This window comes from Dromaius novaehollandiae, chromosome 2 (assembly GCF_036370855.1).
Source record: "Dromaius novaehollandiae isolate bDroNov1 chromosome 2, bDroNov1.hap1, whole genome shotgun sequence".
In the NCBI taxonomy this organism is placed as follows: domain Eukaryota; kingdom Metazoa; phylum Chordata; class Aves; order Casuariiformes; family Dromaiidae; genus Dromaius; species Dromaius novaehollandiae.
In genome coordinates this window covers 48,996,355-49,014,808 of record NC_088099.1, presented here as the reverse complement: position 1 = coordinate 49,014,808, position 18,454 = coordinate 48,996,355, and the positions used below count along the sequence as shown (strand labels likewise).

The 18,454-nt window shown below is 42.5% G+C and overlaps 1 protein-coding gene across 1 annotated transcript; it reads left to right on the top strand.

The window, feature by feature from the left end:
* Window positions 1-3,002: 3,002 nt before the first annotated feature.
* On the top strand, window positions 3,003-7,314 carry LOC112979699 (C-C chemokine receptor type 8-like). The gene is made up of 2 exons (XM_026094091.2): window positions 3,003-3,231; window positions 5,460-7,314. Exon 2 carries the CDS (start codon window positions 5,469-5,471, stop codon window positions 6,522-6,524), a length of 1,056 nt encoding a protein of 351 aa, XP_025949876.2. The 5' UTR covers window positions 3,003-3,231; window positions 5,460-5,468; the 3' UTR covers window positions 6,525-7,314.
* Window positions 7,315-18,454: the final 11,140 nt, after the last annotated feature.

Genomic DNA, 18,454 nt, shown 5'->3' with positions numbered 1-18,454 from the left:
GAGATGCACTTCAAAGGGCTGTTTGTCAGCTCAGTAGAAAATCCCTGTTAGTTTGGGCCGCCCTTCTGTACCTCTGCATACTGGGAATACTGCTCAAATGAAAAAAGTGTCAGGGAATTAGGCTGTTACAGCCTGACTGATTGTGGAGAAAATCAGAAATGCGCGCCCACCCTTTCAAATATCCTCTTTGATGCCTTTGAGCACAAGTTTAGCATCCCTACCGCTTTCAGCATCCACACCTGCAAACAAACCGGTGGTTTTTTATCGCTTACGCCTTCCGCCCCAGCAGTATGTTGTGCACCCAGGCACAGCCCCAAACTACCTGTCCGTCAGCCGCTGTCAGGAGGTACACAGGATGCCCACGGGAGGGGCCGGGCTGGGGCTCGGCACACGAGGGAGAGGCAGGTGGGATGGGGCACCAGCGCACCGAGCCACAGGGCTCTGCGGTGCCTCTCCGGCACGGTGGGGAGGGAGGCTTGTCCCTGAGGAGCTGCTGGAGGAGCAGAGCAGGGTCAAAAGGGAGCATTACCCGCAGAAGTGCCGGCATGTGGGACACCCCGCTCACAAATGCTCTGTGCAGCAATCACATCTGCCTCCAGTTCTCCCCTGCCCCCGCCAGCATCTTCCTTAGTTTTCATCATCTGAATTATCATCCTTTCTGCCAACAGTTCCCAAATCTACCCCTTTACTGCGGGCCTCCCCTTCTGATCCCCCCCTTATCTCCCTGTCCTGGACAATACCTTTCCAAAGCCCCATTTTCATCTTCAAACCCCTTCTCTACCCCCTTCCTTACATTGACTTTGAAAATCACATATTCTGTCCACTTTAATGAATTTTTCTTCATTATTCACAGGGAGTTAAATGTTCCAGAAGACCGTTGTGCATCGGGAACATAATCCACGCCAGAAGTGGCATAAGTACATAAATCTTTCTGAGGGCCAGGCAGGGACAGGGACTCGATTGTGTCTATCACTTTTCAAAATGCAGCAAGGGTGCTTTTGAAAACATTACGTCAGACTCTATATTCTGTTATTTCCCTCCGAAACAGTACCACCACCACACTTTTTCCTTCCTCTCCCTATGACCAATTCTTACCTGTATCCACACTGCAATCCTCTCTGGTCTGCCCGAAGTACAGCGATTAGCCTTCTTCCAGCCATGGCAGTTGCCATGTTCACTTGTATCTTGTTTTTTTTCACTTTTAGTTTGGTGCTTTGCCTTGCCTTCAAGGTCCTGCATATCTCCTTCATACCACCTTCTTGCTCGCTCCATCTTTCTCGAACACACATAGCATTTCCTCTTCTCTTACCCCTGCTTACTCTTAGAGCTTCATGCTTCATTTTACCCAGCCATTTAGAATTGCAGCTGGTGAAAATACATGGCTGGAATTTTTCCTGATTAAAAAAAATATGTTTAGACTAAACTGAAATCTTTTTGCAAAAATCATAAATTCAATAAAAAATAATTCAAGAAAAGATATTTTTTCATTTTAGAATAAGAGTAAGTGTTTTAACATGCAGATATATCTTTAATAGAAGCTTTCATTCTGTTATAGGCTTTGTGTCAAACTATCATTTAATTTTTTTATATGTGTTAATAACTTATCAGCCAAACTAATGCACAAAGCCTCCAATAACAAGTAAAAAGGGACATCCTTAAGTGGAAAAATAAAATGTTTCAATCATGAGAAGAAATAAATACAACTGACCTTACTGATTTTTAGAACAGAAGTGTAAATATAATGTAGTTACATTATGTTGTATTGTATGCCAGGACATACTATTGGCATACTATTCATCACACAATAGAGAATAAAATAAAACAAAGTTCTACTAAAATAATGTTCCAAAAGTTAATTCTGCACAAAATTAAAAGAAAAAAGCGGAACTGGTCTCTCTTAGGTAATAAAACTAACTGGGTGGTTGGAGGCAGGACGCTGCCCCGGTGGCTGGCAGCATTTTGAATACCTCAGAAGACTGGGCTTTTCCTTCTGACACTGCTACTGACTGGTGCCATGTCCTTCACAAGGTTATTTCTTTTTTTCCAAGCCCATTTTCTCACTTTTTTTTTGTCTGTCTTAAGTATTTAGTTCTTCCATTCTTTGGGGCTGCCTTTTACTGCTCTTTTATGTAACAGCCAGCAAGCTGGGAAGCTACTTTTGTTTGGAGCTGCTAGCTGCTACCAGAGAACTGGTTAATAACTAATAATGGGCATACTTTGGATCTGCTGCGTAGTTTTCTGGGGCTCTTAGGCAAATCACCTGGGTTCTCTGCACTCCTACAAATTAGGAAAATGGTGTTTACCAGTTGTTGAGACTGACGGATGAAAAGCATATCATTTGGCTGACTTACCATCATCACCATCATAACTTCCAATATTACATAAAACAAAAGTAATTTCAAGTAATTATATAAAAGAAAAAAAATTCAAGCCTGTCTTTGTTTCAATATTTTGTTCATGACCATGTGTCCTAACTGGACTAATATGTACTTAAAAAAAAACAGAGGAGCAAAGAAACTCTGAAATATATCCACTTAAATAAAGTCTGTTTAAAAAATGACTGGAAAGATGTCTAGGTAGCTATTAGTCCTTGGTTTGCTCAGGAAGCTAATACATTACAAATAGAAATGGACAAAACCAGACTGAAGTATACAGGTTGATATCAGCTGAAAGAAAAGAAAAAAACAAAATATGTTTCTTGGAAATTATATATCAGCTGCTGAAAAGAATTGCAAAGCTATTGAACTTAATGGATCTATATATATTTATTAGGGTCTAGCATTACATGTGGCCAGCCATACATGTCCTCTGATGGAGACACAGGAACTTTTCAATTTGTTGCTGAAATTAGGGGTTTCTTAAACTAGGGTTGGCTGGGAGGAAGGACGGTTTAAGCACACTTGCATTAAAAGGAGAGCACCTGTTCACGTGTTCTCTTTACCGTCTTCAAAGAAAGTCATATTTGATTTTTGTTTCACAGAATGTGTTTATAAGCCCTTTCATCTCTTTTCCTGTTTACCTCAGCTACGAAGCCCTCTATTTGTCTCAAAAACTCTTCTGTAACTGACAGCTGCCCATTCAACATTTGCGAATCACCACATCTCAACCATCTCCACAAGCAATGGACTAAACCTCGCGCAGACACCCAAGCCCAAGAGAGGAAGGGACACGGGAGAAGGAGAAGGAGACCAGGACCACCTGGGAGAGCGACGGCGTCCTGCCGAGTCGAAGGTAACATCCATCCATATTTAATGAGCTGCCTTGAAAGTAACTGGCTAATTCTGGTAATTTTGATAAGCTGCAGAGAGACCTGCAACAGTTATGTCTCTCTGCATACCCTTTGGACGGCTGATTTTTCAATTTGACTGTTTTGGCCAACTGATGTGGAGAGGGGAGAAAACGGAAAAGGCTGTGCTCTGGGAGTAACTTGTCGAAGGAAGAGATGCCTTGAACAGTGTGAAGGCAATTTGAAAGTCTGCGGTGGAGAATCTCCAGTCTTTGTGCAGCCCAGGAAAATCACTTTTGAATTATGCCAGACTCAGAGGCACCTTTTATAAATGTCTAGATTATATATCTATTCCATCTATATATCAATATTCATTGTACTTTGATCATTTTTGACTTCTTGCTGTTGAATCTATGGGCTGCTTTTTAGGGGCCTCTGACAAGCAACTCTGAAAAGCAAGCTTATTGCTGGGAGGTTTACAATCATGGTGTATATGGCCATCATGCATGGAAAAAAAAGATGAAAAGAGTTAGTAGTATATACCTTTCTACCCATAACTTGCTGTATAAATAGTCATTATCATGGGACTCAACATCCTGATATTTAGGGGTGTATGCATCAAAACAAAATTGAAATTAATAATAGGTATGTCCTATGTGCAGCGGAAAATTTTACACAGGATTATACTCTCAGTGTAGATTGCAGCACTGCTTTTCTCTCATTATTCATTATTCCTAAGCAAAGAATTTTGTAGAGTTGAGGGCTGTATTTGTAACAGGTAACATTACATATTCACTGGTGGAAACAGTCCTGATGCCGCGGGGAAAGCTGAGGCAGTTCAGTGTGGCATGATCAGCATCAGCGCCGGGAGCGGTGACAAATACTGGCCCCATCGCACCTCTCCCGCACCTCTGGATCTTCCTCTTTCCCTGCACAAGGTGGCTCAGCCAGGCTAGAAGGGGTGGATTCTGATTCCTTCCTTCTCAATATGAAAATGATCATTTTCACCGTTATCTCACTTTCCACTCACCTGAGCAGTCTAACTGCAGTTTTTAACTCAGGGGAGCACATGCTCTAAATTTAATGAATTAATCGCTGCCATTCTTGTTATTGCTGCTACTAACAGCAATGATTCTTACTAAAGACTCCGTAAAAATAATGCTTCTCTCTGTCTGCTGGTGTATTTAAGTTCTTCTAAGAACAAGCATAACGTAGGTGAAATGCACAACAAACATGCAAGTTCTTTAGAAGTGAGAAACAAAACTCCTTTGAAATTCTGACTTTTGAAAGAGCCAATACTTCTTAAAGTGCAAACACTTAACTCTGCAGATTAGATCCACTTTTATGGTGGCCGTGAGGTGCCATCTGAAAAAAAGGGTGGCTAAAGCACTGACTCACTTTTGGAAAATAGGTCAGAATATTTTAAAGCTGTATTCGTTGTAATTGTTCAGAAATTACAAAGCAAGATCCCCTCCCTTGCAAATTGTATTGGCTTTCTCTAAACTAGAAAACTGAAGTTGGGCAAAACAGATAGGAGCTCGAAACTGCTGCATTATGTCGATAGACCCAGCCGAGCTGTACACCAGCTAACTCGGAGACGAGCGGCAGCCTTGCCCGGCAGCGCAGCGCTCAGCACCGCAAGCAGTGCTGTGTAGCCCCATGAACTCCTCACTGCCACAGCTGCTGTTGGATGCCCTCTTGCACCAGCTCATGGAAAAATAACGTATGTGTCTCTCTCCTGCTATCTGGCCCTGACCAGCTCAGCTAAAACCGCGGTTATGAGGACGGCCGATGGCTTCTGCAGTCAGGAGATGGACACTTTTATAAGGGTCTTAATGGTAGAGGTAAGACAGTCCCGTTCTCCGTGCCAAGTTCAAGGAAATTGAAGATTCTTAGATGAGGCACATGTTTTGTACCATTTTGCACTGTTACAACTATTTGGACCACAAATTGTTCCCCCTCACTATAATGAGGAGGGGCTAACCTGCTGGCATGGTGGTGCTTTTGGGGGAACCAAAAGCGTCCTGGGGCTCACGCTGATGCACGTACAGGAGTGACTGCAGCAGAGCCACTGGGTAGTAGGGCTGCCCTAGACAGCAAGCCTGAGATCACCTTCTGTGGTCCCTCCTGCCGATCCGCTGGCCTGAGGCAGCACAGAGCAGCAGGGCCGAAGGGGGCCCTGGGAGGCCAGTGCCAGGGGAGCCAGCCCTCCACCTCTCACTCTTTGCTGCAGGTATCCGAGATGAATCCCACGAGCGAGTCTCCTGGCACAACGGAATATGACTATGCATATGATGAAAACACTGCTCCGTGTGATGAAGGAAATAGTTTTCACAGGTTTAAATCCCTCTTCTTGCCGATCCTGTACTGCCTTGTGTTTGTCTTCTGCCTTCTGGGAAACTCCTTGGTCCTCTGGGTTCTTCTGACCAAGAAGAGGCTGACCACGATGACTGACATCTGCTTGCTGAACCTCGCTGCCTCTGATATGCTCTTTGTTTTGCCTCTCCCTTTCCAAGCCCACTATGCTTCAGACCAATGGGCTTTTGGCAATGCTATGTGCAAGATAACAGCTGGCATTTATTACACAGGTTTTTACAGCAGTATTTTCTTTATAACCCTCATGAGCATAGACAGGTATATAGCAATTGTCCATGCTGTCTACGCTGTGAGGATACGGACAGCCTCTTGTGGCATAATTATCAGCTTAATCCTGTGGCTGGTGGCTGGCTTGGCTTCTGTACCCAACATCGTGTTCAACCAGCAGCTGGAGATTGAGCAGTCTATGCAGTGCGTCCCCACATACCCCTCAGGTGGCAATACCTGGAAGGTCGCTTCTCAGTTTGGAGCCAATATCTTGGGCCTCTTGATTCCTTTCAGCATCCTCGTTTACTGCTACGCCCAGATACTGAAAAACCTGCAAAAATGCAAAAATCGGAACAAGATCAAGGCGATCAAGATGATTTTCATCATTGTCATTGTCTTCTTCCTCTTCTGGGCTCCCTTCAACATCGTGCTGTTCCTAGACTCCCTGCAGAGCCTGTACCTCATCAACGACTGCAAGGCGAGCTACTGGATAGCTCTGGCCCTGCAGCTGACTGAAAGTGTTTCCTTCATCCACTGCTGCTTGAACCCCGTGATCTATGCATTTGCTGGGGTGATGTTCAAGGCCCATCTTAAAGGACTATTTCAGTCCTGTGTCCGTCTCTTCTCGAGTCCTGCTGGAGGCGTCGTGTCCAGTCAGTCGTTTTCGGCACCCACCCAGCTCTCTGGCTACTCTGAAAGCACAGGGGTGCTGTAAACCACCCTGGGCTACCTTTTTCTGGAGGGAATAGTTGCCCTAAGCACTGACACAGCCCCGTAGGCTATACCATGCATGTGGCATCCTCCTGGGGTGGCCCAGCATACTCATACTTCCTCTCAGGATGAGCTGCGAAATACTGCGCGGTCAGCCTCAATGTTAACTTTCTATGACCACTGGTGCCTTTGTAAAATGGCGACCTCCCAAACTTGCTCGAGGGTAATCTTTAATTAAGTTTTAGAATCTTTTAATATACTTAAGCAAACAGGGTGCTTCCTCTAGTACATATTTTCTCCTCTGATGAAAGTATTGCTTTTGCCTCACTGCCAAATATGCTCTGACTTGCAGGAGCTGTTTCGTACATGAATCCCTACATCCCTGGGACAGGAATAAGACATTCTGCTGGGAGGCAGGGAAAGGGACAGATATGGAATTACTTTGTATTGCAAAGAGGGAATCATCTCAGCCACCACCATCACTCTCTCCCTTTACCTCCGCTCCCAAATAAAGGGGTGACTCAGCTTGAGCCTTTGTTGCTTCTCTGGAGGTCCTGGCTGGGGGTCCCTGGAGCCGCTGCTGCCCAGAGCAGCCTTTCACTGCAAAGCATTCAAGAACAGCAGATCAACACCTCCAGGTGTTCCCTACACTGGTTACTTGTAGCTTATATAAACCGAGTATGTCAACAGCTATGCAGTCTGCTAGTCTGTGTTATCTATGGAGGTGGTCGTCCTCCAGTTCTGTGCCCTCACCATTTGCTGTCAAACATAAATATCACAAAATAGCATGTATCACATCAGCTCAGAGCCTCTTTTTCTATATGTTATTTTCTGCCATTTTAGAAATGTTTGCTTGAATAAAATGTATTAACTGTATCTTTGTATGTCTTGGCTGCTGAATTTATTTCCAGGGACCTGCAATCCTAGATGAAGACAAAGAAAGGATGCTCTTATTGATTTTCAGTCTATGTCCTGTAAAATACATCTGATGGAAGTGAGAGGTACCTTGGAGCTTTCCAGGAAAAAAGGGCTTGTCTCCACATTGCTAAGCAACATTTGTTCTCAAAATCCCAACAAAAATTCACAATGAAAAAATAACATTTATGTTGGGGTAATATTCTTGCAACCTAACTTTTAGAACTTGAGCAAGAGAGTACCTGAAACTGTGGGAAGGACACAGCCTAGGTATTGCTAAAGACTATATTTTCTAGGGTAAGAAAAAGTGTAAGGAAAAGCTTATCTTTCCTTCTGAAAATGTAAATGCATTTATTTTATGACTGCTAAGAATTTAAAATATGTTTCCAACCCTAGTGCTAAATGGTTCTTGCCACTAACTACATAAGAAAGACAGCAAAGACTTCTTTCTTTTGTAAGAGATAATTAACATTTCTAGATTTTATTCTCCAAATGGGTGAGAGATACACTGCAACTTAATTATCATATTTTTTACTTTTCTGAAGACTTTTAGGATGTAGAAAATGAAGCCCTCTATTGACATATTTCTATGTTTCTTACTGTGCAGGCACTTTAAAAAGATACACAGGCCAGGATCTCATGTCAGATACCTTGCTCCTATGACCCTTTTGGTGTTTGGACAAAATATTTCTGTTTAAAATGTGCGATAAAATTTATCATCTTACCTGTTGATGTTCTAGATGAAAATGGAAAGGAGAAGAAACAGAAGTTTTATGTATATTTTTTCTTATTTGGTATTTTGAGAAGAAGGAGGGATGGAAAAGTTTTCTGACCAGCTCTCACACTCACACTAACCCAGTGAACTGTGCCACTGCAGTTTATATAGCACAAAACCGGCAATCAAAAGTTTTGTTACTTGGCTGCCTGGAAAAGATGTAAGGTGGCATTGATCAAAGAGGGGGTGCTGGTCCTATCTGCACTGCATGGGATTTACAGGACCAAGGAGCTGCCTTCAAGGATATAAAGTATCTGCGGAGAGTGTCCTGCCTCTAGATTTTAGGAAGTAATTATGTCCTAAACAGCAGCTTTTTAGCAGCTTTTTTCCTGACTGAAATTGAGCAGGTGTGAAATAGCAAACAATTTGCCCTGATCCATTTGATTTGTCAAGAGCTGCACAAACCCTTCCCTCTCAAAAAAAAAAAAAAAAAAAAAAAAAAAAAAAAAAACCCAAAACCAAACAAAAAACCAAAACCAGGCACTGCCATCATGAAATTTTGCAAGTGGGAACCTAAAATGCTTCAAAGACACTCTTGCATCATGTTTTAATGATGACACTCTAGCATCATTAAAACAGCAGTGTTTCCAGCAGCAGATCGGGGATCCCTCTGGATTACAAGACAAGGGCCAAACTCTCTGGTTTCTGTTACTCTTTCATATAGCTTCCACTGAAATCAAGCAGGGAGGGGAGCAGTAGCAGAATTTAGTATAAATGATAGGTGAAGCTTTAAATGAAGAAGGCAAAAAGGAGGTTTTGCGGGGCTCACCGTAGAGCTTCCTCTTCCTTCTCCTCCACTGCTGCATTTGAGTATTTACGAATCCTGAGAGGTAGATTGAAACCCCCATCCTCTGCTCAAGCACAGCTCAGTTCCCTTGATCTCTAGTCGATCAAGATGACCAGACTTTTCCTTTCAAAAGGATCTTTCTGTGTCTAATGTGGCTGCAAACAGGAATAATGCAAGTGGCTATTTTGCTGCTTTTATTGTATAAGCTACCAGAACAGAGACACAAAAACCCATCAGCACCAAAAGTACTCATGCAGAGCAAAGCTCTCAGAAGCATTGCACCTCTTCTTTAAATGAATAATTTAATTCTTAATGTGGTCAGTCCACAGGATTTTTTGCTGCTCTTGCATGTCATCAGCAAGTAAAGAATCTAGGTAGATGCACAGCAAAGTTCAAATTTTTTTGCACTTCTATGCCCTGAAGCAATTATGGCTAACAGCACTGTTAGATCAAAAGCAAGGTGAAGCTCTACACTAGCAGGATAATATCAAGGAACTGGTACTGCCATTTCCTCCATTATACATTTTGGTTTATGTAGGAACTTGTCAACAACAATCTGGCCTCTTCCACAAACACAATGTTCTCCTTGGAATAAAACAGGTAGCAGAAGGGCTATTTCCTCATTTTGAAGAGTTATGACACAAAGCAAAATTAGTAAAAGAATTTTGTAATCTACTTGTAATCAGATTGCTGGAATCAGCTAGTTTTCATGTGCTGAGATATTGGCACCTGCAAACAACACTGCAAAAGCACTGAGGAACATTCAGATTTGATGTCATGGACTTCTGGTCTTGTGGGTAGTAATGCAAATATATATGCCCAAGATATCTGGCCCAATCTTGTCCCATTGTTTCCAGTGGAAAGTTGATTATTATTCTGAAGGAGGTGGAATGAGGAAATTACTGCTGTGAGCAGAACAATCTCCTAATTAGATGCTGTACAACTACAGTAATTAATGTTCTCCAGGAACTGAGCTGTCACACCTATGAGAGGTGTCAGATTGCCAGCTAAAGTGCTAAGTACCACTTCTCGTATGTTGTAACATTTCTCTAGCTAGTTCTAAAATGTGTCTGACTCTGCTTGAACTTTCTACCTCTTGATTTTCATTTAACATGTTTCACAATCCTTCACTTTCCTGTTTCATGTTTCTCTGCTCTTTTGTAGTATAAAGCCTATGACACTATGACAGTAAAGTCTGAACTTATTCTTATCTGAGACCGTTCAACAGTGTAAAACAAAATATCCAAATTTGTGAGTGCTCAAAAACTCGGCCCAGATTTTTTTTAATAAATAAATTATAAGAAAACTGTTTAGTAGTGCCAAGTAGAACTAGGAAAGAAAAAGCCTCATATAAGAGGTGGTGGTGATTCCTGCTGACTTTTCTCCAGCCTGAGAATGCAAGGTTCCCAGGATTTGCAATGATGTTCCTCAACCATATTGGCTTGCCATGAGACAGCCCAACCTTAGGAAGAAGCGAGACTGAATTTTAGATGTGTCCATTTGGCCCATCTCCCCAAGCTGAGGTCATGAGAAACATGTTTTGATGAGGGCTCAAGAAGTCAGCTGGGAGATAAAAAGAGTGAACAAGGGAAACTGTTTTCCAGGAAGAAAAATATCTTAAAGCTAGGTTCTGTCTATTCAGGAACAGTATTTTGAGGTTGTGCACACTCTTGCTCTCCCTCTTCAGCCCCATGAAGCCTTGCTTTTTCCATAAGGAAGGAATGAAGAGTTGTACCACGTTTGAGAGCACAGAAGAGCACTGTATTGTTCTGCATTCATTTGGATTTGTCCTGATCCCCTAGCAGGCATTGATTTCTGTGACCTAGCTAAGCAGCTATGGCTTCCCAACAGCAGCAGTGACAGAAGAATAAGGGAGACAACCCACAGAGTTTGTACAAAATGTTTACTTACCTTACTTTCTCCATGTTTTGGGGAGGAAAACTGGACAATCATTTCTGACTAAATACTGCAATTTCATTTATTCAGTTTTCTGATCGCATCTGCTCAAGCTACTGGACTAAAATTAAAGAGAAAAGCACGGGTAAGATTCTCAGTTAAGATGCCTAAGGCGTATGAAAGAGGGGGAATCAACCCATAGAAACCACCTGCTGAAGTGATATCAGAAACAACACAATACTTCAGGATGATACACCTCTGGTAGAAAATCACATTAAACTTCTTCTCATAATTCTAAATTACTTATGCTAGTGTTCTCAGTGAGTCTGAGAAACCATTAGCATATGTCTCTGAAAAGCTAAAGGGTTTTTGCACTCCCACCAGCTGTATTTTGCTGCCAATCAGATTCTGATGGCAGTGGCCCCTTGACAGACTCCTGTCACTGGCAGCTCCAAGCAGGTTTCAGGCCCTGGAACTACACACTCTCAACAGGTTGCAGTATTTGGCAACTAGTTCATGAAATTCTGAAGCCATTGCAGTTTATTTGACAATATCAAGGTTAGCTCACAAGTCACACATACTAGACAGAAAAGACCCAGAAAAAGTGTCCTTTACATGCTAGAAATCACTTTTTTTCCAGTGCGATTTCTATCGCAAGCAGTACAGAACCACGAAGAGAAAACAGTCACCTTTGAAATGAGAAATGTGCCTACACAGTACCACAGAGGGAGAGCATGTCACACAAACCTATGAAGTCAAAAAAGCATGCTGCTGAGCTCAGGCTAATTAGCAGCTGAGTGTTATGACTAATAGGCTTGTTGCTGCTCCTGGACCTAGCTTTTATGTCTCTATGCTCCGCAAAGTAAACATACTTCTCCACTTATTAAGAACTATGCACCAAAAATGTCCCTAGCACTGGCTTTGGGAAGTCACTCAGGTTTTCTAATGGTTCAGGGACATGGATATCAGTGGTCTGCGACAGTGAGAACAAGGGAGATGTGAAGAAGCCCCTGACTGCGTAGCTGGGAGAGGAGATTTTTTTAATAGATAGGACAAAGCCAGATAGTCCCATCAGCTACCTGGGAACCTAGAACAGGGTGTTTAAAAAGGGTATGGCAGTAAAATATTGCTTTTCAGAAGTAATTGGAACAACAGTGAGAGAAACTGGCTGCTGCCAATCACTGAGCTGCCTCTTAAGTTGCTTTTGAAGCCAATGAATTTGGGAGCCACGTTTGCTTTGGCCCAGAGAAAAGGGAAGTTTGCTCAGGAGCTTGTGTACACCCTCAGCCTGACTTGCCTGGGCTGGCTGGGTCAGGGGGAGTTGCTTTGGCCCAGAGAAAAGGGAAGTTTGCTCAGGAGCTTGTGTACACCCTCAGCCTGACTTGCCTGGGCTGGCTGGGTCAGGGGGAGTGGTACGTGCCCAGCATCTATGCTAGCTAAACTGCAGGGACTGACACACAGATGCGACCGGTGCGTAGACTGATCTGAGGCAGTTACCCCCAAGGGCTCACCGCAGAGTTGCCACTTCCCTAAAATTGGAGAGGGGAGCCACACGTGACCTGCGGGTGCTGTCACTGGCCTCCGAGCACCCAAAAGGAACGCATGAAGAAAGGATGGAACCTGGGAAGGAGTGAAACCATACCTGCACATTTTGATTTGAAGAAAATGGGCCTTGGCTAATAGTTATTGGCTAATTACAGATTTCTAAGAAAAACATTTATTCCTAAATTTAGAAATACACAGCATGTTTTCTTAGGTGGGCACTTCAAGAAGTCAGTGGGTTAAGGTCAAACCTCAGATAGCCTGTGGTTGTTATACCGAGGGCCTTCTAAAAATGGACCAGAGATTGCTCCGAGTCCCTCATTAAACTCCTGCACTACCACAGAGTGCTGCGGTGAACAGAAACTCGGCAGCACATGCAGCTACTTACACACAAACAGACACAGGCATAGAGGGGTTATCCAAGTATTTCTATCCACTCTTTTTTAACTATGCTACAGGTCTCTAGTGCAGCTAGTAATAAAGGTATACAAATTTCATCCTGAGTGTTTGCAGTTTGGGGGAGGGAGGGGGAAATACTCTTCTTCAAACCTGTTTCTTTAGACCGGTCACAGGAACAGCATCAAGCCTCAGGGGCAGTTTTTCGGAATCATTGCCTTCCTCGCTGTTGAGTAAAACGCATGCTCCAAAATGAGGGCTCCAAATAACTTGAATACAACATAGCACATGTACACTCATTTCTAGGTCTGGCCCTGCACCCGGAGTCCAGCTGGCTGTCACTTTGTCTCTCCAGGGGCAGGATCTCCCTGGGCTTCTCCCTGCTTGCAAACAGCATGGCAGCTCCTGCCTCTGTTTCTCTCCTGGCTCTTCTGATGTGCATCTCCACAAGCTCAGGTGCTGCACTTTTGCCTTGTTTTTATATCCCACCCATTTGTTCCACACTCTCTTTTAATGCTGTTACAGCTACCTTTATCATTTAAAGTGCATAAAATCCAGGTGTCACATATTATTTGTACAGTTGTGTGATAAAAAATTGACATACTCATCTCTCAGTGGGAGGGGGGGAAACAAGAAGTTATGACTTGGCACTGCTCTTAATTCCAGGAACTGTTTTAGCAACGCTCCTACTCAGAAATTGCTACTCAGTGTAACACGGTCTTGAGCCTTCACTTTCCTTATCGCTTTTTCATTCCTCTGGAGCACTCCACTTATGAGTCTTCTCACTCCTAAGGCCTATTTCTCCAGATTCAGGAGTCTCTAACATCTAATAACTGCAATTACTGTCATTATGATTATTGAGACTTTTTCTGTCCAAGAGTATTTATTTTGTTTCTTCTGCTTTTTTTCTGTGATAATTGGATTTGGACTAATAACGATTCTTGGATTAGACTGCTAAGATTTCAATTATACTAACAATAAATTCTTGACTTTAGGCATAAGGTGTGTTTCCTTTTTGCCTGTAACAAGATTTTGAGTGTAACACTTCCCCCACAGACCAGGCCAACTAGCAGCATCCAGTACCCTGGGAAACAGGCTGGTTTGTTGCACCACAAATGTGTGAGATATGGTACCACCTTGGAGAAACCCGAGACAGGTATGAGTGAGCGTGCCTTACCCTGAGGGCCTGAGATTTGACAGATCTGTACATGATAATCAGTTTAAAGCCAGATTCTGTCACATGTTTGGGGTCTGCCACTGAATTTGGTGTGACAGGATGTGATAGTCATCAAGATTAGTGTATCATTTTTCTGGGATTGCCATCAGTGTTAAAAAGATCAAAATTACATCTATGTTCTTTACCTCTTATTAAAGATAAAGATATAAGCAGGAAGAGCTGGACCAGCCAGACCAATGAAATCAGTCATTTTTGTCTATTCACTATAACTATTTGAAGTTCTACACTACCATTTTGGCTACAGAAATGCACCTTACCATCCTCTTCCAGAGATCTGGTGTGGGTTTTGCTTGTAATTAGAAATACATTCTAACAAACCTCATATGAACTAATAAATGATCCCACAGGTGAGATACAAAACTCCCTGAGGTTTACAATTTTCTGCTGAAATGACTTCTTAATTGCCACTAAATTCTTAAGCTTGCCTAACTTCAACTTTCATTAGGGACTTGAAAAACTCAGAGCTCTGCTGAAATTCTGGTGGCCCCTAGATGACTTCCAAGTCTGCCTTAGTTCTCTATGTCACCGGTTCCTTTTCTTCTCCTCAGCTGGAGGAGATAACCAGCTATCCTCTCTAACCCATCCCAGTGCACACCCGTGGCAGCTGACCAGGCTGTCTCCTCTCCTAAGAGGTCCCGTTCTTCTGCTCCTTCACTTATTCACAGGCTAGCTAATAAATTATGTTTTCACCTATTACAGATTTCTGGTACGTTGTTATTTCAGGTTGTGGCTGGTGTCCAGAGCTTTTGGCCCCCATTTGTCTAGGCTTTTTTCTAAGAGAGAGAAAATGTTTGGCTGTATCTCAAGAGAGATGCCCCATTTCAGTGAAAAAACGTAGGTTTGTGGGGTTTAGGCCTGACTCTTGGCCTGTCTCTTGGATGAACTGGGTGAAGGGAGGAGGCTGGCTGGCAGTTGGAAGTGTCTGTGAGGTAGGTATTCAATGTTTAATGCATTTAACACATGAACAACTAGGAGATAAGAAATTGTCCCTAGTCAGTGTAAAAAAAGACAGTAAACATCTCCATTATCCAAAGACAACTTTATTGCCAATAGTATTGAAAATATATTGTGACTTAAAGAAGTCCTCTTAAGAAGGAGCATCACTGTAAGTTGCTAATTCCCCAAAGAAACATACCAGAGAGAGTTTTGGTTTTGAAATTCAGGTGAATCCAAGCGCACTTCAAGCAATGCAAAAAAAAAAAAAAAAAAAAAAAAAAATTTGCTAAGATTCACTTAAAGCTTTATATAGGACTTAATCCTGGCATATTTTACTATAACTTGGGCAGAAATGCCAGTTTTCCTTTGAATTCTTTTGCTCAGATAGCTCTTCAGTTTAAATTATTTTTATCACTTATCTGTGGCTCGCTTTTGTCTCAACACCTACACAATCTCTTCCAAGAAGAACTGCAAGCTGGTTTGCATGCTCTAAATATACCTGCATAAAATAATCATTTTAATGTAATCTGAGAGCTTCACAAATACATACGGATTTGCCTTCATACCATGCTTACTAACACTGATAATGTTTTGCACTGTGGCACAAACAGCTTATCCGCATCTGCTCAGCTAACAGAGTTGCTGTAAAATACCTCACTTGTGGACAAAGCTGTAAACTAGCTCTTCCATTCCTGCTATGAGACAGCAGTTAGTGCTAAGTAAAAAAAAAAGGGAGAATGTAGTAAAATTTACCGCACCGTAGTACAGAAGACACCACAGTGATCCCCAGTTGCTGGGGATGGAGAACAGCATGCATGTGGTATCACAAATTCTGTGGTGTGGTTAGCTTACCATAGAGTATGAGAAAGCAGGTTTTGCTGACCTACCTCAAGCACAGTGTTTTCTTGTATTTTCTGTACAGAATCTACTAAGGAAATGGTGTCTCCACCCCATAAATAAAACCTGTCAGGAGATGACTAGGGTCAGATTCAGTATTTATATAATTTGGTGTAGCATGGCCACCAGGTTGGCTTCAGGCTGCTTAACTCCTCACGCAGGGGTTTCTCAGAGGTAAAGCTGGCTTCACCAGACAAGGGCAGAGTAATGAAACAGAGACAAGTCCCTTGATAGATGGGAGATAGCTGGGGCTGGCTGTGCTTTTAGTATGCAGCTTCCTTGGAGAACCCTGCAGGTACCCAGAAAGCAAAATCAGGGAAAACTTACATTTCAGAGCTGCCTAATCCCATGTCACAAATAATCTTGGAATCTGCAAGTCTATCATAGCGCAGGCACAAAATCCACCAAGGGATTAACGCACAGAGGCCTGAATTCATCCTACCTGACTTTAAGCATCTAGTTCTAGCATGTAAATTAAGCACTTTCCTATTCCACTTAAACTCATCTTCTCTTAGGTGGCCTCTGTGGTTGCGTTCCTCATGTCCCAGGACCCAAGATGAAGACCAAGAATAAGAAGCACAGGGTGCAGCTCCAATGGATAGGAACCTTGTCCCAGCATAATGCCATTTACTTTGGGGGAAAAAAACAGTTATTAAACTAGATACCCCAAACGAATGGAAGCTTGAGAGTATTATTCATAATTTTGGCACTTCAGCTTTTCCATTGCAAAACAGAGATAACTGTACTGATTCATCTCATAAATGCAGTGAGAAAGCAAATCCAGTAATATCTGTGAAGCAATCAGACATTACCCTAACAGAACTACAGACATGATCAGAGAAGAAGCAAAATTCTGTAATCAGAGAAGGGTCTGGATAGCATATGTTAAAATAAGGCCTGGATCCACACACTCTCTATATATAGACAATAAAAAGAATCCTGAATAACCAGTCCCTCAGCTAGGAGGATGGCTCCTGAAGACTGAAGGAGGCATCATGGTGCATGTACACAAGAGGTTTACATGAAGGGCAGCTTGTATCTGATACTTCCTAATGCAGTTCTTCCTGTGAGCAACTCAGACTATGTTAAGAATATGCTGAGCTCCCAATTTACTTACATCTCTGTTGTCAGGTCTTACTCTTCCAGGGCTCTGTGATATGCTCCAAAGTCGTCGGGGAGTACTGTGACTCTTGAGTGGTTGACAATGCAACTTTCATATTCCATTAATAGAAATTGGGTTTTGTTTTGTTTATATGCATCTTCCTAATTCTTCTAAACCATAGTAAGAAAACACACATGTCCCTTCAGAACACCTGCATGGCTCTGAGGATGTAGGGAAAGAGAAGGAGGGCCCTCACAAGCCCAGTTCTGTGACATGACTTGGAGAATATGCAGTCTTCATTAGCATAAGCAGGGTATAGTCCTCACAGTATTCTAGTAAATCTGTTCCTGCACCCATGTGGGTCATCAGTGAGACTAAGGCCTTTAGATATAAGCGTGGGTGTCTTCCCCTTCAGTGAAGGACGTAGCCACTATTATCAGGTTCAGATGCAAAAGCCAACCTCAGCCCCAAGGAATAGCAAATCTAAAATATTTGGTTTAATTTTTTTCAAAATAAAGAATTGTTTTTCCTCACCAAAAGCTCCAAAGATTTCATTCAGGTTATTTGAAACATTTGATGGGGCTCGTCTAACTCAATGTTATCAGCCTAAGTGTTAGCTGTCTAGTCTGAACTCATTGCCTAGGCTCTCTCTATAGCTACAAAGAGGAACAGAGACCCTCCCAGAAAGTGACTCATTCTAGCTTAAGGTGGAGCAGCTTAAGACAGAGGCAGTTACCCTCTGCAAATATGTACCTTTGTCTATTGACTATAGAGGGAGCCCTTAACTAGCTAGTCGGCTACAGATAGCTAAAGGTGGGAAAGCTGACTTCTACTACCTACAACTTTTACTTTGAAGGAGTCTGGAATAAAACAAAGGAAAGGAGAAACAGGCAAAGGTGAGGTAGCTGTCCTCATTTTCCCTTTCAGCAGGTAGCCCACTCATCTAAAAAAAAGAAAGAACTATAGACAAGGAAGTTTTTTGTGCAAGTCAGGGACAGGATTGACAACAGGGCTCTCCAAAGATTGTTTTAATCTGTGGCTACTTTAACACTTTTTAGCTGTTGGGGATCTCAAGACAAAATTTTGTATCTGATTCATGCATGCCCACATGCAAATAATGCAACAGAGATTTAGAGAATAACATTGTATAAAGCAAGAGCAGTATAGGGTTTTCATTATCAACATAATACTAACTAGTATTTTACAGTAAATCTGAAATGGTCGCCATTATCTCGCAAAGGACCTTGCAAAGTCCTCCTGCGTGCTCCTTGTTGTGCTCAGTTGAAGTTGCCACATGCAACTCTCTGTGAGCTTAAAGAGAGTCAGCAAAACGTTCACTGAGGACTACTGGGGATAAAGACTCTCATGAGGACTCTTATACATGAGGACTCAGTAACACGTCTAATGAACTTGTTTTTCAACACAAAACACCTACTTCATTCAGTTTCATC